We start from the raw sequence: 26317 nt of genomic DNA, 5'->3' as shown, positions 1-26317 counted from the left end.
AATAATTGAAAAAGAGGGTGAACCTTTAAAATGTGTACTGGTATATCTACAATATATGTCAAAACTTAACATGTCATAGACAAAAAAATTGGTGTTTGGAAAGCCCTTTAAAAATACAGGAACATGTATGGTTTTGTTTGTGGAAAAGGCACTTAACGGGGGTAAAAGGAAGTAAAAAGTGAGTTGAATTGTTTTTTATCAGGATATTTATATCGCAAAAACTGAAGATGTTACAGATGCGAAAACTGGTTTTTGGAATCTACTTTAAAAATAAAGAAGCATGTATATTTTTGTTAGAAAAATCCACTTAGGAGGGTGTGGGGTTGGGGGATGTTATGATAAAGGGGTTAAATTCTTTTTATGGGGATACTCATATCTCAGAACTGAAGATGTTACAGATGTGGAAATAGATAATTAGAATCTCTTTTAAAAGTAAAGAAACATGTTGTTTTTTTCGGCTTGAGAGAAGACTGTTTCTCACATGTACAGTTCTGTGTCGCATGGTCATCTTAGCCCCAAAAGGCAATACCACAAACATTTTCTGGGGTTAATGAAACTCAATTTTTCGGCGAGTTTTTATACTTTAGGGAATTTCAGACAATATCTTAGTACTATGCCTCTGCTGGTGTTTACAGTGCACTATGTATTCTGGTATGGGCCAGAACAATTTTGTTACTTTCATTGACCTGTCTCAGTCTCATTCTTGGCTTTGACAATATGAAAATGACTGAGGTATGAGTGTTGCTAGTAATGCTATTCCTTATGCAGCCAATCCCTGCTATGTATGGTGTGAAAATATTGCTCATAAGGTCGGTTGGTGCATGCATTTCAGTGGGCTTGGCAGACTGATATGTAATGGCAACCTCTGGCTCGGTGAGGAAAACAACGGAAACTACCTCACTCTTCATTTCCCTAGTACGCCTCTTCAGTGATGCCTATGCCATCTATGACAGTTAATGGTGAAGCTGTTGAGGATTCAACCAGCCTTCGGGCTGAGGACTGAACAACAGCAGTACCGAGGAACGATTACTTTTAACAAATTTCGAAATCCACGCGAGCTAAGCCGCGGGTAAACTGCTAGTTTTTAGTAATGATTTGTCAGATGAGATTAACAGATTTATAAAAACTGTAAGACAGCAGTCTACAAACTTATTTTTTAAGCAGTTAAGCCAACATTAAAATATATATATAAATCTGCAAGCATAGGTAAATACCGTATAAGTCAGAAAATCGTTGGAAATAATTTCATATACGATAAATGTGTAAAGTAGTGCCCAACTGTACGATTTTATTTGACAAAGCCGTCAGTATATTTCTTCAGAATGATGTGATCAGTTTTGGCAAAGTAAATAACCTACTTCGCACAATAATTCGCCATAAGTTTACAAGTCCCAAATCAACAATACCGTCATCTTTCAACACATCATTTGGGCCTATCCGTAAATAGGCTATAAACCGTCATTGCTTTGTGCTGTGATGGCTTACACTACAAAGAAGGGTGTTGAATTCCGAATAACTTTTGAGCATAAAAAAACTCGAGATAAGTTAATTCTTCTTCTTCCTTTAGGCCTGCTGTGGACCACGTTATGTCAATCGTATCCATCCTTGAGCTTTAATTCTTCCCCGGTATTCCCGCATTCGCTTTCTGTGAGCCCCCTTTCTTTCATTATTCATCAGTTCACTTTTTTCTTTACGTCGCACAGACACAGATAGGTCTTATGGTGACGATGGGATAGGAAAGGCCTAGGAATGGGAAGGAAGCGGCCATGGCCTGGTGTGAAAATGGGAAACCACGGAAAACCATCTTCAGGGCTGCCGACAGTGGGGTTCGAACCCACTCTCTCCCGATTACTGGATACTGGCCGCACTTAAGCGACTGCATCGAGCTCGGTGGTTCACTTCTTGCCTGTTTTCAACTTTTCTTGGAATGGCTACAATGCTTGAAGTTTCTTCTGGACAGGAACACGTTCCTGGATGTCTTCATGTGTGTTTCCTATATCCCGAAGGCCTTTTTTCCTATTTCTCTAAACCAGGGTCCTTTTGGTTTTCTTGTTTATAAAGTAGGAAAATAATAATAATGTTATTGGCATTACAGTCGTCTTTGAGTCAGCAAGGAGTGCGGATGTGCTGAGTTGAGTGCGATTGGGAGCTGTCACTGTGGAATGGAAAGTAGAAAGGAGAGAAGAGTGAAGCTAAATGGTCCTCATACCGAGGTGGTGCAGCCCTTTTCAGGCACACCCCCAATGAAGGTGAGCTGCATGTGCCATTTCAACCACATAGCAGTCCTCCTGCCATTCTTAAATTTCTGGCAGTACCGGGAATCGATCCCGGGCCCCCGAGGACGGCAGCTAAAAATACTAACCGTTACGCTACGGAGGCGGACAAGGTAAATGAAAAAAAAGGGGGATGTTGGCTGCTCTACTGGTGGCGGCGGTGGTGGCTGTGCTGGTTCAGGTCCAGTGGGTTCCATTGGATGGGAAGAGTTCAAAACGATAAGAGAGATGATAAGATAGGCATGTTAGACGGAGCAAATAAGAGGAATGTTTCGAGAATTATCTAAGGAGTTTAAGGACTTAAAGTTGACTATTAAGGAAGATGTGAGGAAGATAATGGAGGAGGAAGGGTGTAATAAAGATGAGCTGGATCTATTGAAGCAGAAGGTAAGAAGTTTGGAGCAAGACCTGAGAGAGACGAAACGATTAGTAGAGAGGGGTGAGCAAGAAAGTGTGAGGAAGAATATTTTCATATATGGTGTGCAAGAAGAAGAAAAAGAGACTGAAGTGATGGAAGTGGTTCAGAATAGGATGAAGATCAACTTTAGTGAAGTTGATATAGACGATGTGCACCGTGAGGGGAAGTTAAGGGAAGGAGGCCCATCAGAGTGAAAATATTATCTACATTGATGGCGGACATTGTGATAAGGAATGCGAGTAATTTAAAAGGCGGGTGTGAATAAGAAGGGAGATGAGCAGGGAAGCCATCAAGGAGAACAGAATCTTGAGTAGGCATTTAAGGGAGGCAAAAAGGCAAGGCCTTAAAGCATATATTATATTAGAGGGAAACAGCTGGTTGCTGGGGACGGCAGATGGTCACGTATACGGGTAGTGGGCCGGCTAAAGAAACTGGATGAAGAACATCAACAGCAGCAGAAGGTGAGCCCGACGGCAGAGGGAGAAGTGACGAAGGGCACACGCAGAAGTGGCAATGAAGTAGAGGACAGTGATATTACGGAAGTGAGCGAAGTCCACAGCACACCAAGATCGGGAAGTGGAGAACTGCTGAATAGTAGTGTCAGCAAACAGATGGTCGGGAATGCAGAGACCTTGGTGAGCCGGGACAGCGCAGAGGTGAGTGAAGAAAGAAGAATGTCACGAGTGGTGCACAGTGAAGTGAAAGGGGTGAGAGAAGACAATAGGAGACAGCGTATTGATTCAACCTCACCGAGCCGGGCTGAGTGGCTCGGACGGTTGAGGCGCTGGCCTTCTGAGCCCAATTTGGCAGGTTCGATCCTGGCTCAGTCCGGTGGTATTTGAAGGTGCTCAAATACGTCAGCCTCGTGTCGGTAGATTTACTGGCACGTAAAAGAACTCCTGCGGGACAAAATTCCGGCACCTCGGCGTCTCCGAAAACCGTAAAAGAGTAGTTAGTGGGACGTAAAACAAATATCATCATCATCATCATCATCATCAACCTCACCGAGTAAAGGGAATACAGAAAGTAAAATGGGGAGGAGACAGTCGCAAAATAAGGGAAGATAAATAAGTTTGAAAGATTAATCGGGAGGGAAAAATGCTCAGGTACGGAGAAAGGAAAGGAGGAGGAGAAGAAGAAAGAAAACGAAGAGGAGAGAGATGGTGAAGGCTTGCATGGAAGGGGTGGAAGTGGAGAAACACAGGATCGGAGAAGGGATGGGGAGGAAATAAATAACTAGATATGACGATAGGGTTGTGGAATATTGAGGGGTTGATGGGAAAGCTAGAGAACAAAGAAATTGAGGAATTAGTAAAGGAGTTTGAGATAATTGCCTTAGTGGAGACGTGGGTAGGGAAAGGTGTAGAAATTGAATGGGACGGGTATAGAGTAGTCAACGTGATAAGAAAAAAAATGGGGAGGATGGGAAGAAACCCAGGCGGGATAGCAGTTTTAATAAAAGATGACATAGCGGGGAGGGTAGAGAGGATATAGAGTGAGGTAGAGAGGGTGGTGTGGTTTAGAATTACAATGGGAAGTGACGCAAAGGAGGCAATTTGTCTGGCTCTATGTATATAATTATCCTAAGGATTCAGTTTATGCGATTTTTTTTTAGAATCTGAAGAAATAAACAAAATTAAGGGGCTGTGTGTGGAAGATGGAATGATTTTAATGGGGGATTGGAATGCCAGGGTGAGCAATAGAGTAACAGATTATGGGAGAGAGGATACCGAAGTGAGAGGGTACAGAAGGAGGAGTAAAGACAAAGGTACAAATAGTTATGGAGTAACGTAGTTAGAGTTATGTGCTATAGAAAATGTATATATTTTAAACGGGAGGATGAAGGGAGATAGCAAGGGGGAACTGACGTACATCACATAGAATAGAGGGAGTGTAGTAGATATAGGAGTAAGCACGGAGACTGCGTTAAGGAGAATGATAAGTTTTGAGGTGGCAGAAGGTGGGGCAACAGAAAACGTGCCCATTAAGATAAAACTAAGAGGTGAGGATGATGAAGGGAGGAGAGAGCTAGGAAAAAGGGAGAGGAATAAGGAGGGATGGAAGTATATCTGGAATGATACTACGAAAGAGAAAATGAGATTAGAGCTAAAAGAGAGGGGAGATATTTTAAGGGTAGAAATTGAAAGAGCATTGGAAGGAAATGACATGGATAAGGTTCTAAAATTAATTGAACTCCCAGTATGGAGGGTGGAAAAGAAAGTGAAGATAAGAGAAGGGAGAAATAATAACAGAGACACGGGGTGGTTTGATGAAGACTGTAGGAGGACACGAGAGGTTGTAATGACAGCTCTAGCGGAGTTTAAGAAGGAAGGGAACAAGAAAACAGGCAGGAATATTGTGAATTAAGAAGAGATTACAAGAAGTTACTGAATGAGAAAAAGGCTGGAAAGAGGCGGAAGCAGAAAGAATAAACGGATATTGCAAAGAGAAGGTATTTGAGTGAATTTGGGAGTCTATAAATAAGATAAAGAGAACGAGACCAATTGGGAAGGAAACAGATATAGTTGAAAATGATTGGATAAGATAGTTTAGAAGTCTTTTGGGAGGAGATAACTAGCATGGGGAAATGGACAAGACATATATCGTAAGAGAACTAGAAGTAGGAATACAGATACTAGATGAGAAGATAAGCCAGGAAGTAAATAGGGTGTTAAGTAAGGCAAGAACAAATGCAGCAGGTGGTGTGAACGGTATTACGAAGAGGGTATGGAAGGAAGTAGGGGCAAATGAACCGATGTTGAAGGTGATGGTTATTTATTTTAAGAGGATGTTGGAAACGGCGAAATTTCTTAGTGAGTGGAGAAAAGGGGTATTATGTCCAATTTATAAGAATAACGGGGTTAGAAGTGATCTTAATAATTATAGAGGAATAACATCCTTGACTCGTTGTCGAAGGTGTATACAGGGATCTTAGCCAATATGATTAAAAATTGGGCAGAGCAGTATGGGAGGATATCGGAGTTATCAGAATGGGTTTAGGAAAGGGAGGAACACGGTGGATAATGTATGGATTTTGGATACTTTGATTACGAAGTATGTGAGAATAGCAGGGATGAGATTATACTCGTATGTATCAGCGATTGATTTAGAAAAAGCCTTTGATGCAGTGAGTCGGGAGACGCTATTTACTAGATTAAGGCAGATAGGACTGCCGAAGAAAACGAGGGCGGCAATAGAAGGAATATACGAGAAAGTGCTGGTGATGATTAAATTACAGGGGCGAGGGTTGAGAAAGAGTACTCAGTCGAAGAGGGGAGTAAGACAAGGTTGTAAGCTGTCACCTATATTACTTTTATTGTTTATAAATAATATTTTAGAGAGACATGGAGGAGAGAGTTGGCAATGTCCTTGGATAGGGAAGCGGGAGGTATCGCGCCTGCTATTTGCAGATGATCCATTGATCTTGGCACTAACAGCAAGTGGGTTGGAAAGAGGGTTAGATGAGGTTGTTGAATATACTAGAAGATTGTCACTTAGAGTAAATGTAAGGAAGACGCAGATAATGGTATGTAGGAAAAGGAGAGCTAGGAAAGTAAAGAAAGTTTGGATGGTAGAGCAGGAAGAAATGAGACCTGGGAAAAAATTGAGTGCTTAGGTGTAATAATTAGTAATAACGGATCATGGAAAGATCAATGTAGGAGGGCCAAATTAAAGAAAAGGGGATACTTGCAGCAGTAGGGATATTAGAAAATAAATTCCCAGGTATAAAGTACAAAATTCAAAAAATGGTGTTCCGATCACTGGTAAAAGGCAAAATGTTATTTGGGGTAGAAGTATGAGGATTGGAGGAGGGTAGGAAGGAACTAAACCAAGTGGTGAAGAAACTTAGTAAGATTATGATGGGTGTTCCAGACTGTACTGCAAATGTGGGAGCTAGATTAGTATGTAAAGAATCGATGGAAATTACAATAGCTAAGAGGGTGATTAAGTATTGGATACGATTAGAAGAAGGGAACGGAGGAGAATTACTTCAAGAGGTGTATAAGTTCCAGAAAAGTATGGAGAACGAAGGATACTGGGTGTATAAGTGTAAAAATTTATAAAATTTAGGGTTAGGGGAGTTAGGGTGTACGGGAAGGGGGAGGAAAGAATGGGCATGGAAAAGGGTAAAAGGGAGAGTATCATTTATAGAAAGACAGGGTTTAATAATGGAATGTAAGGAGAGAGATTCACTATCAGTATTAAACAAATTGGTGGAAACAACGAACCCGAACACCGAATTTGAGGGCAGAAGGGATAAAAGAGGTCTATTAGAGTAAATTAGTATGTTGTAATCTACAGTATATATTTAAAGAGTTTACTAAAAACAGATATGGCGATTCTGTCCGTCCGTTCTACTGGACCGATATGCTTCATTTTCGTTTTATTCTCTCCGGAATTACCTGCCGGTGAGTAATGAGACAGTTATAGTTCAGCCAACTATGAGTACTCATGAAATCAAATTATTAAATGATCACTCCAATAATTGCAGGCGAAGGCTTACCCTAACCAGCAATACATTCTCTATTTAGCAGGTTTCTAAGCGACCAACGCTTTCATTAATATTCTGATACATGTTATTTTCATCCTTAGTAATGTCACTGCATGCAGCCATGTTTGATTACTAGGGAGCGGATTTTTATGTGCTAAAATGTGAAAAATATTTCTTTTTTATGTGCTGAAAAACTTTTAAAAATGTGATAAAAATTGAAATTATTTTCCTTTAAATATCACATAACTACTCGCGCTCAAGAAGTAAATAAGTATAATGTTTTGTATTAGAATATTGTGCTACCAAACGTGCTCCTTAAGGCAAAATGATGTCTGTGTATGGAAACGTGCTGTATGGTATATTAATTTTTGATATTCCAGAGTAGATATTACGAATGGTTTTTTTTAAAGGTAATGATTTGCTTAAATATGGCAAAAGCAACCTATCATCTTTGAAAAAATAGTACCAGTTCGTACTCACCCATCACACGCTGGAATATTAGTTGCTAGTAGTAGTCTCAGAATTGCAGTGAACAACAAAGGTCACCTCCAAATTGTCCATCACAAATGCATGCCGATTATCTCTAAAGAACGCCTTATACTGCGAAAACGATCGCTCCACATCACAGGAAGTCAGACGAGCATAGTTAAAGAGAGGAATGTCACCAACAATAACGCCATCAATTTCGGCAACATGAGCACCCTCTAATACATTAGAAATTTGGCACATTGTTTGAAATCCTCTGTTTTTCCTGAACAAATTTTGATATTTGACCTTTAACAGTCCCTGTACCTGCGAAGCCGGGAGTGAATCTAATTTATTTTCAACAGCGCGCACTGCCTTCACTGTTTCGGACAACAGGTTAGTGGATTTTTCAAGTGTTTTACACAAGAAGCTTAGATTGGCAGATATAAACGCCAAGTCATTTTTCAAAGAGCTGTCTTTTAGTATCTCTTGAAGCATCTCAATTGACGACGCGTCGTTTTTATCTAGCACGTTCACAACGGATGCAAAACTTTCGAAATTGTCTGCGTAGTATACCACAGCGCTAAGCCAGGTACCCCACCGCGTAACAATAGGCAGAGAACGAAGCGCAAGATCCGGGCTTTTCTCTTTAAAGAGATCGATTCTTGAGGGTGCTTTTACGAAGACTTTTTTGCCATTAGACACTAATTTATCCACTTGAGGATACTGAGCCCGCAGAGTTTCACATAACCTGTGTAGAGCATGAACAACGCAAGTTACGTGTATCATTTTCGGAAAGCTCACAGAAAGGCCTTCGGCTGCCTTTTTCATGTAAGCTGCACTGTCAGTAAGGAAAAGCAATACATGGTCGTATTTTATACCTTTTGAATAAAGTAAGTGCATGACTTCATTGAATAACCTACCTACAGTGACGTGGTTTGCAACAAGCATTTCTTTACACGCTAGCAAATAAGAATGTTCGCAAGCAGTTTTGTCATTCTTCAACACACCAACTACAACATTTCCTACTTTTCTGCCACTTGAATCAGTGGTTCCGTCAATGCTCACCCACAGTTTTTCGCTATCACATACTGCCCGAATTCTCCGTAAATTTTCTTCGTAACATTTTGGGAGATAGTTTTTCCTTAATGTGGATTCGTCTAGAGGCTCAAAATTAATGTACTTTGTTAGGAAATTTCTCAGTCTCGGATTATTTATTTTACCAAGAGCAATGTCGGCGCAAACAAATGCTCTGCACACATCTAAATAATACTGGGAATTTTTAGATGGGCCTGCATTTGAAGTAGCTGGTTCAGCTATTAGTAACTGTCGCGAACACACACGCGAAGCAACCGCAGTATGCTTATTTCCAGAAAAATGCTGGATTACTTGAGAACGTTGATCTGCACGTACTGTTTTACCACACGGTTGGCAAAATAATACTTTTCCATCGGTAGTGAAAATGCTTTTAAATTCCACTACATATTGTTGAAGACGCGACCTTGTACTCGACTTCTCTTTTGACATTATTTTGCAGGTTACGACACACGCATTTACGGTGAATCACTGTTTCAATAAAAAGAATAGCAGCGGACACTGAAGGAAATATTTCTTATAAATCCATACAAAATCACACGACCACGGGAATGATATATGGACCCGAACACCTAACCTTACTCTTAGGAGTGACGAAATTCCACTACCTAATGGTGGGGCAATATTCTTCCGAGTCTCCCATGTCGTAACGGAATTACGTCACCTTATCTCTCCGTGATTGCCTTTCGCTGATATTCTATAAACAAAACCCGAGAGGACTGACTCATAAAGAGTTGGAATGACATCATGCAAGGAAACATCTTGTGCAGCAAATCAAATCGCTGTCTAAATGTAACGACGTAGCCAGTGACCAGCAAGTTTTAGAACTTATGGAGGGAAGTCCATAAATAGCCGAAACATTCAGATACATTGCGTTAAATACACTGTTAAAAACAATACCGTAATCGTAAAATGAAAATATGAGCACTGTTTTATAACACAGAAGCATTTTAAATTTTATTGATATTGGCGATTTATGTGCTTATTATAGATTTTCTTAAAATATGTATTTACATAAAAAATTGTGAAAATATGTGTTTTTATGTGAAATAAGATTCAGTTTTTACACTTGGGGATGCACAATAGGAATAACGAACTTCGTAACTTGCGTTAAAACTTACGCAAAAAAAATATATGTAATTACATAAAAATCCGCTCCCTATTGATTACTACCTATCAAGCCAAATAATATACACTTCCTAAGATCTCGGAAGAATACTATTCCCTGCTAGATACTCTTTGATTCTCTAACCTTTCCCAGCTTCCAAACATATTCAACAGATGGCAGAGCGTTCCTATTAACTATCACGCTGCTAAGTGAAAAAATTTACGTACTAACAGACCGCATCATTACATACGCCTTAGACATTATCTGGGAACACCTATCGAAGGATAACTTAGGTACACTAGAAAGAGTGAAGGTTATGTATTGAACCCATGACCTTTGTGCCCTAAGAACATTATGCATAATGTAACAAACTAAAAGTTGGATTCTTGATAGCATGGATTTGACACGTGACGAGGGGGTGATTACCTTCGGTCCCACGCTCTGGGGTACGTGACGTCAACCACACGTGTCGACGGCGGAAGAATCTCAAGTCATTTTTATGAACTATTTCAAAGCGCGTGTACATGGCGTGACCACGCCAAGTCAAAAAAATATAGTGCCTATCACAGGAGGTCAATCATCTCACAAATCGAACCCGTAAAAATTTTAAATGTCCGTGAACACTACCGCCAGAAATGTAGCAAGCATGTAGTCACTTTCAAAACTCTTGAAATTGCAGTTTAGGTAAGTCAGAAAATTTATAGAAATTTTCTTGGCGGCAAAGGGAGAGATCCGAAGAGAGGGGGTAACTGCTATAAATATGAAGGGACGCCATGACGAAGCTCCTTCTCCGGCATTTGTGATACAAAGCGGACGAAAAATTGTTGAGCTGCTCTGCGAAATCAAACCAACGAAAGTAGACTGAGTTCAACTGCAGATTTTAGCCATTGCGGCTAAGTCTTGACTCCATGAGGAGATAGTTTTCTTGAGTGAAATAATTGTACCAGATAGGACGGTCAAAGTACTGAATAAATTCTAATGTGATTAAGTAATTCGTGTGCGTAAATAACTATAGTCCATCGTGTGCACTCAACAAACAAGTGAAGGGTATTTTCTTTTTTTTATGCTTTATTCCAGGAAACCTGAAGAAAATTAATAATGAACTGTGAAGCTATGAATGTAAAAATGGCTAAATAAAATGCCAGGGTCACAGGTGAGCCCTATGACGAATACTGGCGTGACGACATGAGGTAGGTGACTTTCCATCTTACTACCTCTTATATCTTGTCTCGTGATTTCTTGTATTTGAATGGGGATATGTGACGCAGTGGTCACCCCTACTAAGTTTTGTAAGTGTGAGAATACGACTAAAAGAGTCATTTGTTTTATTTTCCGCTTGGATAAAATTTTGAAGTCTTGCGAGGGCCGTATAATGTTGTAAAAGTTATTGCATAGGGTTCCGAAGTGATATCACGTCCAATGTAGATCGTCATCCGTGTGAGTGTACTGCCCATATTTTGTGATGTCAAATTAAGATGTTCATTCGACGTAAAATTCTTCTATCTGCAATTTGACGTTAATAATAATAATCCGTGGTCACTCATTTTCAATCGAGTGGAAGCGCGCTGTCGGGTGAGAACCTAGGGTGATGAATTTGGTCATGGAGAGAAACGTTTTTTTTATTTAATGCCCATTTTAAACTGTGTCTGTTTCAGTCATTTTTCGTAAAAATCAAGTTATTAAATACGATATCATTTATGCGAAGATATTAGACGTCGGGATTTCTAGTGAGGATTTTATTCCAGTTCTTTGTCGATGATAATTGTGGAGCTGGGAAACAGAGGTTAGTTTTGTGAATCAGGTTGGACCTGTCATTGAAGCCGGGACACGGAAGCCCGAGGAATGTTTTATATGAGTTGAGATGAGATGTGCGAATCAGGTTAGAGTCCTGTCATTTGAAGCCGGGACATGATAGCCCGAGGAATATTTTATAATGTTTGGAATGGAAAGAAATTCATAGAAATCCATAGCGGTATCAATTGGCGACGCGTATAATTAGTGTGGGCATCTTGAAGCATAACCTGTGCATTTTGTTGGTTAGAATATCGTATTTGTTTAATTATGTCGGCAGAGTTTAAAGGGAGCATTTTGAGAAGTCAGTCAACTGTGAATAAACCAGGTGTTTCCTGTAACTGCCAAGCGAGCTTGGGGGATGAGAGGCCTCAGCTATGATAGCGGGAAAGGAGTGGAGTTGAGATTGTACTGTAATTCTCGGCCAGGGGAAACGTTAAAATGCTGGATTTAGTTGAAATTCATAGCCGGTAATGATCTGAGTATTGTGAAATACTGTAATTGGGGATGTAATGAACTTTTGAAATCACGAACTTTGAGTATAAGGAACAGAGTAACCTAATTCAGGGTTGTCCAAAATATAGAGCGATGGTCGTGATGATCGGTTTGTCTGTGAGGGGTGTGCAAAATTCATAATGGTAATGACGAGATATGACATCGTAATTATATGGCGAGTTGTTTGGTTTGTACGTAGATTATTAGGATATCCAAGTGTTAATAACGGTTAGGACTAGGTTAGATTTTTAAGCATATCACGAGACAGGATATATATAGCTGGACATGAATTATGTAAAATTCTTTTCCAGCCAGATAAACATCGCAATATTGAACTCACATCACAGCTGCGTAGAAATTTGTGAAGAAACCAGAGTCCGCGGAGATAAAATTTGTTGTTCGTTAATATTTCGTTAAATCATTTAAATTTATTTAATTATTAAATTCAGTGAAACCGCATTTGAAATAACTTTAATCAAGCGAATAACTTGGAGATGCATTCTGGAAATTTTAGTTTGTTTTCTGGGGAAGGTTAACATGTAAAGTAACGATTAAGGGGACATATCCGAAGGAAATGGATTTTACTGCCACAAAGTTTGTGAGCATTGCTATTGTTGTAATTATTGAACTTTGATTGATTGAGCAGTGAATGTGCTGGGGATAGTAAAGTGGAACTTTGGTCATAAACCGACGTAACTTAATTGTGTTTAGCCTTCAGCCTAGAAACTTGGATGGTCAGGGGGTCATCAACCTCAGTGACTTAGATTAGGGCCATATGCCATTGTAGCATCATTTCCTTGCGGTCATCATCCACAATGACTTTAAAGTAACTTAGAAGAGTAGATGTCGGTCCATGACATAGACGCAGGTCACATCGATTCAATTAAGGGTCCATGCCGTAGAACCACTGTGTGGCACACACCGATTGGACGGCCTTAATTATTCCCAGAGTCCAGAGTTCGTGTTACGAGGGCTGGACCATAACGAATCACTATGATGGTACATGTGGTCTCACATGGAAGCCGAATTTTAGGATTTCCAGACTTTCCTTTCTTAAATGATTAATAATTGAGACAATGGTTTCTAGTAAGAATGCCCGTCAGGCAGTTACGTTAAAGTCTCACACCAGTGTTCTGACATTTATGTAAAATGATTGTGGTGTCCAGTGGACACAATTGACTATGACACCGTTGACATAGTAAATTACTTCAGATTTTCCTGAATAAATAGGAATCTTTTAAACAGACCTTTCATTCCAGTAGATAGATTAGAATTACTGAACCCTACCTTTACCTCAGCAAGTGACGAAGAACCCGATACGACCCAAGAGACAGATCTCATGAACTTTGCTGATAGGTAAGGAAGGTAGGTATCCCTCAATATGGACCTAAAGGGTTCAGTATCTTAAAAAGTTCTCTGCCTGGCAAAAAAATGCTCCTTCGAGACTAACCTATGAGTTCACAAGATAACCGTTTCATATAGAAGAACTGAGATTAAAAATACCATTGCCTTCTACGACACAGTACAATGTTTACATTAAGAACTGAAGGATAAAACAGCGAATATATGGATATATTTTTTACCAAACAGACGACATGATGACATCAGAATGGATGAATTCTGACTACGAACTGAGGCGTACCACAACGTGCTTCTTATTAAATGTTCATAAAACCATTGAAAATGGCATGCAAAACTATGACAAGCATATCAAGGCGAGTTTTATGACCTATTTATAACGAATGCTGCGGAGCGGCACGGGTCCTCTAGTTTATATTGTACCAGGAACGCTGGTCCAAGTCGGAGTCCCCACCAATTGAACTCGAACAACGCACCGTGCGCTAGCTCACAGCGGACTGCAGCAGCAGGCAGAGTGCGACGTGGAACGTGTGACTTCACATACCACCTTATCTTGTCACAGCTGGATTACGTCAGCCGGTAGAACATACGAAACGTTCTATTGCTAGTAACTTTTTTGTGTTAAGGTAAAATTAGAGCACAACATAATCGTGTTAACCAATTTTACGTCCCCATTTTCACCAAGTTTGAAGAGAGTCCGACCAGAATGGAGGGAGATATTCAACAGAATACAATAACTTAAATTCCCACGAGGGCCAGTGACCTCTCGATCACGGACGTATAATCTTTGTCTCAGCTCCAAGTTTTTTGCTCGGCCGGGTGGCTAACATCCTTATCTCTCTACCTCGCCGACCTCAAGAAACCAAATAGGCTGACACCGCGTTGGGAGTCGGCCTCCCCAACAATGTACACCTGTCTCATTCCCGATGTTGATCTGGCCCTCTCTGAAGATGACATCTTCACCGACCTTCGCACAGCAGGCGTCCCAGTCCATGATGTCGTCAGGCTGGTGGACGGCACTACACCCTTATCATCAACGACGGCTCTACTATATCTACGCCGCGAGGACGACATGCTCCGCCTCCAAGACACCGGTGCGACTCTTCACAACAGATTCTACCCAGTGGTAGCTACTCCTCAGACCATCCTCGATCAACTCTTCGCAGACTCCTCTATTCCTTCCGTCGTCAATGCATCTCAACCCAGGACAACGCCCTCTTTTTCTACTTACCCCACCACTACCACCACTACTACCACTACAACGTCCGCCTCTACCCCTTTCCATATCCCAGTTACAACAGTCACGACTTGTCACCCTTCGCCTCCCCTGTCATCATCTCTCTCCCTTTCTCTGACCCCGGGCCAACATAGTCCCCAACAACTTCCTGCCCCCCCCCCCAATTGGATTCAACAACAGCAACATCGCCATCGCTTTCGTCATCGTTTCAAGAAGACGCAGCAGCAGTAGTAACGTCATCACCGTCAACGCAACCCCCTACATCTTACCACGGTATGCCCAGCTGTGTGATCCGCGGCATAGACCCTTCCATTTCTAGCCAGGACATTCTCCGTAAACTTCACACCGCAGGAATTCCCGCCCGTCGTGCATTTAGAATACAGACCAGCTCCGGTCCAATATACATGGTACGACTTCATCTTCCGACTACAGACGACGTCCGAAACCTTATTGCCTCCGGCGCCTACATATATCGTCATCGCTACAGAGTGGAGCCTTCCCGTTCCCCACCTCAACCAGCTCGCTATCCTCCTAACAACTCCTACCGCCGCCCCCGGCCAGCCCCTCCTCCTATTCCACCCCCTCAACCCGTTGGTTCAGCCCCTCCTCCAACTAGTTTCTTCCCTCCACCATTTCCGACACTAGAAATTTTTCGACTTCTCACCACTTCCCTTCGGAATATCACAGCTACTCTCCACCTCCTAACACTTCATCTACAACCTGGAACTCTCCTATAACCTTCACACCACGCACTTCTCACCTCTCATTTTCTTTACACACCTCCTTACTCATCTCCTCAACCCCGTCCAATCTCCTGGCCAGAGAGAGGGCGTTATCCTTTAGATGGCATGCCCCATCTTTCAGGGTGGGGAATGAAAACTCTTCAAGCAAGCAGGTAAAAATCAGTCAAGTACCACAGTCGACACCGGACGGTCGGCTTGTGGCATAATTCGTCGCAAAACTACGGTTTCACCGAATGTCAAGTGTTGATGAAGTTCTTCGTACTTAGAAAACTTTAACTCCACGGTAACATAAATTGGCCTTATAAATTTTCAGTGTTATCCATTAGCGAGTGATAAAACTCTTCAATATGAACTTGAACAGTGTAATTTAACATGGGTTCATTTCCAACTGACTAATCATATCTTTAATACAAGTTATGTGTTTCTGGGAAGTGTATTATTTTCTACCCAATGCTTAGGTTTCAAAGTGATTGATATATTTCGTTAAATAACCGAGTGCTTACATTTCAAATTCATCATAAAATTTATTCGAGTGATAGACTTCGAACAATGCATTAAAACCTAAGTTTTCATCGAGTGATCGAAATGTTTTGACAAAGTATAACATTATAGTTGAACTTAGGATTCCTCGAGTGATAGACGATTGAGAGAGTACACTGAATGTCTCACTGAACTTGTATTTTCGCGAAGTGGAGATTATTTCTCACATACTTCCTATACATTCCGTAGGTTCTTAGCTACGAACAGTATATTTGAACTTGTGCTTCTGTAAACAGTATTTAATTTTCGTGCAGTCGAACCAAGGACAGCCTATAAACGGACTCAACTCCATTTGTGTTACGATATTCTTTGTGATTAACTAAAGTGAATGAGGCTAATTTCACAGGATTAATGCTTTCGTTGCTAATTATTGAAGTGATTACCTTCAAATTTGTAAGATATTGTGTAAACTTATGAATAATCACCGAGTGATAAACTTTTATTTTGCCAAGTATCGCGTTATTTGTATTCCTTCCTAAGTCGATTCCAGTGACATTCGACAGTGAAAATTACACAATTACACAGTTTTCTGAGTGGCTATTATATTACGAATTCGATTCTATTTGACATTCGACTCAGTCTACTAACATTTCCAAAAACAATGTCGAGCTGCGTGTACAATTTTAGTGACAGTCTACCGCATTCAATCTCTTCCAAGTGGTTAATTTCAGAACACGAGTCAGATTTGATTAACATTCTGTCGAGTGAAATTCATTAATTAATTCTTTGATTGCACGATCTGTAAGTTTTGCAGATCATTCTGAGGCCATTCCCATAATAATTTTCATCTGGGCAGAAGCTGTTTGTATAACTCAAACACGTCCAGGGCGCAAGTGCGGAGTACATAAGCTCGACCAACACTCATATCACGTGAACTTCCAGACCACCCAGAATTTCTAGAACGTCTAGACCATCCAGTATTTCTAGAACTTCCAGATCATCCAGACCATCTAGACCTCCATCGAAAAGCGTCCCAGGGTCAAACGAGAACCGCAGCCGGACCACAACGAACTTTGCCAGCCCAGGGCGAAGAGAAGGCATATCCAGTATATCTTCTCTTTTTGCTGTTAATAAATTCATCAGCTCTCTTTGAATTCCATTATACGTATTTTAAGTAAACCTCTCTCTCTCTCTCTCTCTCTCTCTCTCTCTCTGTAACACTTCAGATACGCACACGCCCTGCGTGGGTCTTATGCTCTTCTAGCCACCAAGTGCAAAAGTTACGGTTACAATATACAGTATTAAAAAGGTTTACTGAAAACAGCTTTGTCCAGTTCGTCCGTCCGTCCATCCGTTCTACTGGACCGAATTTTTAAATTATTTTTTATTCTCTCCAGAATTACCTGGTCAGGCATTGGTGGGTCTCTAAGTTCAGTCAGCTTTGAGTAATCCTAAAATGGTATTTTTAATCGCAGTTCTTCTTGTGAGCTCATAGGTTAGTCTCGAAGGAGCATTTTTTGCCAGACAGAAAACTTTTTAAGATTCATGGCCTTCACTCTTTCTAGTGTACCTAAAATGGCCATTCTATTAATAGCAGGAGAAGGCTCACCCTGGTCCGCAATGCATCTGTACTTAGCGGGTTGCAATCAGTTAAGGCGCAATTTATTTACGTAAAGATAACTGCGAAGCTAGACGATTAAAATGACGGCGACTATAGGCAAATCTGCAATATTTCAACCAAACTTGGTACACATATGAATTTATACTACCAGTATTTGGATAGAAATACTGTGGGAGTAAGACACACCTAGCACCCCTAGGGGTAGAGTGGTGAAGGAGTGACCTAAAAACATAATCGAAAACGACCTATATTGGTGTTGAATTGATAGTTTTAAGGGGTCGCTGAGAATAGTGACACTCCAGATGACATTTCGTTCCTAGTTCAGCCACCATGGCCATGGGGGTGAGAAGGGGTAAAGAAGAAAATGTCCAAAATTACCGAGATTGTGTGTGTGTGTGTGTGTTTTCCCAGCACAATTTTCAACCAAGCTTAGTACACATATGACCTACTATTTGGGGAAAAATACTCTGGAGTCAAGACAACCCTGCACCCCTATGTTTGGGGGCTGGGAGGGACTGACATGAAGAAAACATCGAACACGATCAATATTAGTGTTGAATCCACAGTTTCTGGGGTCGCTGAGATTAATAGTCACACTCCAGATGGCATTTAATTTCAAGTACAGCCACCACTGTCATGGTGAAAAAGAAAAATGTCCAAAATTACCGAGATTATGGATGTATGTGTGTATATTCCATCAAAGCTCAACCACACTTGGTACGCGTATGACTTGCTATCTGGAGAAAATTACTGTGAGAGTAAGACATCCGTAACACCCTTATGGTTGGGGGTGGGAGGGTGTGAAATTTTAAAATCATCGAAAGCGGCCAATGTTGGTTTCGAATCCACACTTTTCTGGATTGCTGAGAATAATAGTGACACTCTGGATCCATTTAAGCTTCCATCGGTCGGCAAGGGTGGGGAGGGGGTTAAAACGGGTAAAAATGTCCAAAATAGCCGATATTATGGGCGTATGTGTATATGTTCCAGCATAGCTCTCGATCAAACTTCGTAAACATATTACTTACTCTCTGGAGAAAAATACTGTGGAGGTAAGACCCCTACGGTTGGGGGTTGAGAGGGAGTGACATGTAATACTAATCGAAAACGACCAATATTAGCATCGAATCCATGCTGAGATGAATAGTGACATTCCGGATGCCGTTTAAGTCTCCATCGATATGGGGGGCGAGAGGAGGTAAAAAATAAAATGTACAAACTTTTTTTTTTTTTGCTAGGGGCTTTACGTCGCACCGACACAGATAGGTCTTATAGCGACGATGGGATGGGAAAGGCCTAGGAGTTGGAAGGAAGCGGCCGTGGCCTTAATTAAGGTACAGCCCCAGCATTTGCCTGGTGTGAAAATGGGAAACCACGGAAAACCATCTTCAGGGCTGCCGATAGTGGGATTCGAACCTACTATCTCCCGGATGCAAGCTCACAGCCGCGCGCCTCTACACGCACGGCCAACTCGCCCGGTAAATGTACAAACTGACGGAGATTATAAATGAATACGTGAATGTTCCAGCATAGCACTCAACCAAACTTGGTACACATATGACTTACTATCTGGGAGGAAATACTGTGGGGGTAAGACGCCCCCTAGTACCCCTACGATGAGGTCTGGGAGGGAGTGACATGCGAAACTAATCGAAAACGGCCAATATTAGTGTGAAATCCATAAATGTTGGGCTCGCTGAGATGAATTGTGAAACTCTGGACACCGTTTGAGTCCAAGTTCAGCCAGCATTGGCATGCGGGTCAGAGGATGTGGAAAAGAAAATGTCCAAAATGACCGATATTAGTGTTGAACCCACAGTTTTCGGGGTCGCTACGCTGATTGGTGACAGCCCCATTGACAGTTGAAATCGTGTACATCATCTCTATAGCGCAACGCGTAAATACGTACAGTTATCACTTAATTTTATTCTTTATTTGAAATTATCAATTACTTCCCAGAAAATCTGGGCTGCCACAAAGACAAAATCCCACGCAAAAAATCTCAAATTGAACATACACTGACTGACAGAGCAAATGCAACACCAAGAAGGAGTGGTCAGAACTTTATGCCAATTGCAGGGTAGACTGACGTCACTGAGGTATGCTCATGATGTGAAATGCGCCGCTGTGCTGCGCACGTAGCGAACGATAAATGGGACACGGCGTTGGCGAATGGCCCACTTCGTACCGTGATTTCTCAGCCGACAGTCATTGTAGAACGTGTTGTCGTGTGCCACAGGACACGTGTATAGCTAAGAATGCCAGGCCGCCGTCAACGGAGGCATTTCCAGCAGACAGACGACTTTACGAGGGGTATGGTGATCGGGCTGAGAAGGGCAGGTTGGTCGCTTCGTCAAATCGCAGCCGATACCCATAGGGATGTGTCCACGGTGCAGCGCCTGTGGCGAAGATGGTTGGCGCAGGGACATGTGGCACGTGCGAGGGGTCCAGGCGCAGCCCGAGTGACGTCAGCACGCGAGGATCGGCGCATCCGCCGCCAAGCGGTGGCAGCCCCGCATGCCACGTCAACCGCCATTCTTCAGCATGTGCAAGACACCCTGGCTGTTCCAATATCGACCAGAACAATTTCCCGTCGATTGGTTGAAGGAGGCCTGCACTCCCGGCGTCCGCTCAGAAGACTACCATTGACTCCACAGCATAGACGTGCACGCCTGGCATGGTGCCGGGCTAGAGCGACTTGGATGAGGGAATGGCGGAACGTCGTGTTCTCCGATGAGTCACGCTTCTGTTCTGTCAGTGATAGTCACCGCAGACGAGTGTAGCGTCGGCGTAGAGAAAGGTCAAATCCGGCAGTAACTGTGGAGCGCCCTACCGCTAGACAACGCGGCATCATGGTTTGGGGCGCTATTGCGTATGATTCCACGTCACCTCTAGTACGTATTCAAGGCACGTTAAATGCCCACCGCTACGTGCAGCATGTGCTGCGGCCGGTGGCACTCCCGTACCTTCAGGGGCTGCCCAATGCTCTGTTTCAGCAGGATAATGCCCGCCCACATACTGCTCGTATCTCCCAACAGGCTCTACGGGGTGTACAGATGCTTCCGTGGCCAGCGTACTCTCCGGATCTCTCACCAATCGAACACGTGTGGGATCTCATTGGACGCCGTTTGCAAACTCTGCCCCAGCCTCGTACGGACGACCAACTGTGGCAAATGGTTGACAGAGAATGGAGAACCATCCCTCAGGACACCATCCGCACTCTTATTGACTCTGTACCTCGACGTGTTTCTGCGTGCATCGCCGCTTGCGGTGGTCCTACATCCTACTGAGTCAATGCCGTGCGCATTGTGTAACCTGCATATCGGTTTGAAATAAACATCAATTATTCGTCCGTGCCGTCTCTGTTTTTTCCCCAACTTTCATCCCTTTCGAAGCACTCCTTCTTGGTGTTGCATTTGCTCTGTCAGTCAGTGTATATACATACCGTACTTCATTATAGACCGTTATGCCTTTCAGCGTTCAGTCTGCAAGCCTCTATGAATTTACTAAACGCCGCCACAATCCTCTATTTGTAACTATCGTTGGGCCTACGAGAGTTGAAGTCTGACATTTGAGCGGCGAAAGCAGTAACTACGAAGTACGCTGCGTTGTCATAATTACCTGAATCTGCGGCATATCAACCTTTCGTACAGGCTGTTGGCGTAATGCAATTCAATAAACTTTGACCCGTTCCTAAGCTCGTGCTAATAATTACGGCATTTAAGACAGAATACGTCATTGCCGATAAATATGAGATTTTATATTCACTAAACTGAAAATAAATAAATGCATATGTTAAATGCACTGTACAACTAGCCACTGATTAACTTACAAAAAGAAACCTAACAACGAAAATAATATTCAGGAAACAAACACGTCAATAATTGCATAAACCAGCAACAACTCACACAGTACCGCTTCGAATAATATCACAAAAGCGACTGAGAGCAAGCCAAGCCACGTAGCCTATGTGGCGACAGCTTCCTTAAATGTGACATCTCTGTTATCGTTACCATAGCATCAGACCATTTTCGAACAGGGCTAATAAACTTTTTCTCGCCGGTGGCACTAAGGTCAGACTTCAACTTTCGTGGGCCCATCTATAGTTCTGTGGCCTCGTTTAATTCTATGCCTCTCATCTTTCAATCGTTAGAAACTGAATCTAACCATCGTCGTTTTGGACTCCCTCTACTTATCTTACCCTCCATAACAGAGTATATTATTCTCCTAGGTAATCTACCCTCCTCCATTCATCTCACATGACCCCACCGCCGAAGCCGGTTTATGCGCACAGCTTCATCCTTCGAGTTCATTCCTAACTTAGCTTTTATCTCCTCATTCCGAGTACCCTCCTGCCATTGTTCCCACATGTTTGTAACAGCAATCATTCTGTCTGTCACTTCGAACTTATGAATAAGATATCCTGAGTCCACCCAGCTTGCACTCCCGTTGAGCAAAGTTGATCTGAAAACAGACCGATGTAAAGATAGTTTCGTTCGGGAGATGGCTTCCTTCTTACGGAATACTGTTGGTCGCAACTGCGAGCTCATTACCTTAGCTTTACTGCACCTTGATTCAATCTCACTTACTATACTACCTTCCTGAGAGAACCCACATCCTAAATACTTGAAATTATCTACCTGTTCCAGCTTTGTATCCCCAATGTGACGTTGAATTATCTTGGTAGTGACTCCCAACTTTAAATTAAACATACAACAATAAGTTTAAAATTACAAAATAGTTCGTAAAATACCAATCACAATAAACAAATCTACAAAAATTTACTTCACATATTATTGATTAACAGAAAATACAAATCCTAAAATTAAACACTGAGAATAGTACGCGGACAGCGCATGGAGCAATATTTCATATAAGACCTATTTATAACAATGCCGCGGAGCAGCACGGGTTTTCTAGTAATTATAAATACATTCTAAATAGTTACGTAATACTGTAGCTGAGTGTGTTACATTAAGACTATGAATTCTACGACGTCACAGCGCTTCAATATGTCATTTGTTCATGTAACAGTTTTGTGTGTGTGTGTGTGTGTGTGTGTGTGTGTGTGTGTGTGTGTGTGTGTGTGTGTGTGTGTGTGTGTGTGTGTGTGTGTGTGTGTGTGTATTTTTCTGGCAATAATCGTATTAATTAATGTACTGCTAATTTTACTCTTAATTTGCTTAAAAGCAATTATTATCTTCCATTTAGGACAAACAATATAATGAAATTTCATGGATACGATTCGTTCACTTACTCCAAAAATGTATCTTATTCTTAAAATTGACCCGTTTTTGAAATGTAAATTTCAGTGATGTTTTCAAAATAAAATCAATAAAAACTCAGTCGAATGGATTGCAATGTAATATCTAAATGAAGTCAAAAGAGGGGTTTCATGATGATTTTAAAGGAAAATAACGTATGGCACACTAGACAGTAAAAAGTGATAAACAAGACATTAACTGGCACACTAGCTGGAAACGGTTTGCCATCCCTGTACTATACAAACAGGATATCATTATACTCCGCAGTGTATGATCACAAGGTTCGTGAATTCCAAATAATATTATACATGCTTTTATAGAACAGCAATGATAAACACATAGCAAATTGTAATTAGCAAAAAAGAAACCTAGAAAAACCGACAAACATACGCTATAATTCAATATGAAAACAAAGTTAAAAAATGAGAAATGATCTAAAGACCAGAAAAGAAACATGAAAAGTACAGGTGATGATGCAGGATGCTCAAATAGTCCTTGATTACATCGGCTGTGATGTCTTCCACAATGCTATGCCTAATTCCACATTCCTTCAAGATGTCCCAAGTATATTTGGTCGCACTACATCCGCTACTCGACAGCAGTTCGTCTGGTCGTATGCTGTAGTGCTGGCTGAGGTTCATAAATGTGTCTCTTCTCGGTGTCAAATTCTGCGGCCTGATCTGTATCATTTTCAAAGCATATCGTATGGTCTAGGACCACAGCCGTGCATGTCAGCTTTCCTTGTAGATCTGGTGAAGATACACAGTGGACTTCTTCATAAACTTGCCACGTCAGTTTGCGTAATGCGTTGAATTTATGGTATCGGATATTTCTTTGCAGTGCTCCATTTCAACAGATAGATACTCAGCACGTGTGCAAGAGTTTCGATCTCGCCACAGCCTGGTGGCGGCAGCAAGTTGTAGCCTATTCTAGCATCCGCCAGGGACTGTACGAACCGCCGAGATGTTGGCAGACATGTTAAGTGCATTCGTCCACTCTGACGAAGAAATAATTTTGCGATTATTCACCCACTGGTTTGTTTTGGGACAGTCAGCATACACAGCAACTCCTTTTCCTCTCGGCGAGTGTGAACACCATGTGTTTCCCTAAGAACCTTTCATTAAACAATGTTTTTAAAACTAAATTGTGTGATAAGTGTGCGCGGAAGTATTGCAAATGTTTTTCGGAATGTTCTCTACCATAATTATGTCCAGGCTTTGTTTGAACAGTGGCACGCAATTGGTTTCGTCTTAAACAGCAAAAATGCATTATAAAAAGAAGGTCTTAACTGACGAAAAACTTGAAGATATGTAAACCAGACTTCAGATTATCCCTCATAAAACATCTGGCTATTAAAACAGGAGTATGGTATCTCGCTCACCTCAGTGCTGAGAAGACTGAAAATTTAATTTTGACATAGCTTACTTCTAGCCTTATATTGTCCACCATATGTAGCAGTGATCGGTTTGTAAGAGATGGAGGGAATTAAGCTAAGCCTTGTAATAAAGGACTCAGATTTAAATGATATGAGTTGAAAATTTGTTTTAGAATTTAAGAATTAATGAGACTATTGAGGCCAAATTTAAGAACTAAATGATTTAGTCATATGAGAGGATAGATTTCAATGCTAGGAGTGTGTAATATATATTAAAATAATATATTATTTAACCAGTGCATAACAATGAACCATTTATGTTCCTTTATAAGAGCAAAAATAGCAATCTCCAAAATTTACCAGCAAACCTGGCAATCTCCGAATTTTAATTGTAATTTTCCGAACTACTGAGCAATGCATTAGCCTCTATTTATGTCCGAAGGTTTATAATATATTTTCGGATAGAAGTACATATTTTTAATTGAAAATGAGCATGTACTATACCTGATATAATTTTTGGCTTATATCTCAAAAGATACAAAAGTGGAGATTGCTAAGTTTACTATTAGACCCCTCATGTATGCATTTAAGTTTTCTTATAAATGTTAGATCAGTTAATATGTTAACATTTTACCACTTCTTTTCCAGCATACTCAATTGCTGACCATGAGGGATGATAACAGTCAAAATAACATGCAGAGGAATACTTCCACGCCTTCACAAACTACAAGACCAGACCTGCACAGTCACCATAACCGCAATAACAACCGAAGGCGAGGTGGGAAAAGTAGGCAGCGTGGTAAAGGAAGAAATAGAAACAAAGATAAAACGAACAGCAACGACCTCCATAGGAATCATAACCATTTTATCCGAAATCTTGAGAAACAAGCGTTAGTGCGAAACAGAACGCTCGAACTTCTTGGGGGACACCTAAACAACATTTTAGGAGCAAACATCAACAAAATGCAAACTTCCACCGAAGCTATAATGTCAAGTTATTCAAATACAACAGTAGAACTAATTGATAAGTTTAATTCCTCTTTGAAAGAAGTGAATATTATCTCTGTTGGAAGCCAAAAGCATGGGATGGTTGAGTTTCTGGATCCTGGACGAAATTACCAGTACGATTATGAATTTGGAACTCTTCCGGGGTTAAATCCAAGTGATATGAATAGTGGATTTCTACAGGATAATGTAAAAGATTCATCTGTAAGTAATGGATTAACTTATGCAGAAGAAGCAAATTCTCTAGATGAGTCATTAAAATCTGCCATTGTCAACGTTGTGAGCCTGTTAAATGATAAAGAAATTGAAAGTACTCCAATGGATGATCCTTGTGAGAGATGGATGGAATGTAAAGATAAACTGCAGAGGGCTTTCCTAAATTCCCCTGATGCACTGCCATCTTGCCCATGTCAATATCCGAGTTCTATATTTTATGATGATAAAATATGGGACAAGAATCAGAAGAAACACTTTCGATGGAAAGATGTAAGTGGAGCAGCAGAAAGGCTGGATGTTTACAAACCAGGAGCAAAATTTTGTATCCGTTCATTGCTGGCTCAGGGCAGTTCTTCATTAGCTTCCCAACATTGTTGTTATGACAGGTGATATTTATATTATGTTTTATTTCCATTTTCTTGGTGTTCTCTCCACAAAAGATGTTAAATATCTTAAAGGTGCATGAGAAAGTAGTTAAGAATCAAACCAATTCATTTTTTAATAATTATGTTTTTATGTTGTTTTACTGAGCATGCTATGCTTACATGTGAGAATCTCATGTCTGTGGATTTATTATTATACTAGCAAGATATCCGTGCTTCACTACGGTTTTAAACTGAAAGTTATTATTCAAAGTTTTACATTTTGGAGAGTCCGCTGTCAGTTGAGCCTGTAAAATACGTCCTCAGTTCGTACGTCAAACAATTTTGGGGGAATGATTGTTTATTTTCTGATTTAACACTCATTTGAACCCCATACGGAAGAATTTGAATGTTTTAAACCCTATCTTCTAGTATGTAAAAGGACCAACCTGTGAAATTTTGATTTTGTACGTCGAACAGTAATGGAGGAATGAATACTTTATTAAGGAGTGAATGTT

General features: G+C 41.1%; 1 protein-coding gene across 3 annotated transcripts in view; it reads left to right on the top strand.

The window, feature by feature from the left end:
- LOC136880971 (uncharacterized) overlaps positions 1-26317 on the top strand; it is a 202978-nt gene that overhangs the window by 87086 nt on the left and 89575 nt on the right. For 2 of the 3 annotated variants that reach the window (XM_068229292.1, XM_067153538.2), the window contains exon 2: positions 24865-25823. In XM_068229292.1, the coding sequence (XP_068085393.1) occupies positions 24865-25823 (959 nt within the window). The remainder of the gene's footprint in view (positions 1-24864; positions 25824-26317) is intronic. The other variant, XM_067153539.2, reaches the window with a different exon arrangement.

The sequence above is a fragment of the Anabrus simplex genome, chromosome 9 (genome assembly GCF_040414725.1).
Source record: "Anabrus simplex isolate iqAnaSimp1 chromosome 9, ASM4041472v1, whole genome shotgun sequence".
In the NCBI taxonomy this organism is placed as follows: domain Eukaryota; kingdom Metazoa; phylum Arthropoda; class Insecta; order Orthoptera; family Tettigoniidae; genus Anabrus; species Anabrus simplex.
Note: the sequence above shows the minus strand (reverse complement) of the source record. Positions and strands in the feature narration are given on the sequence as shown.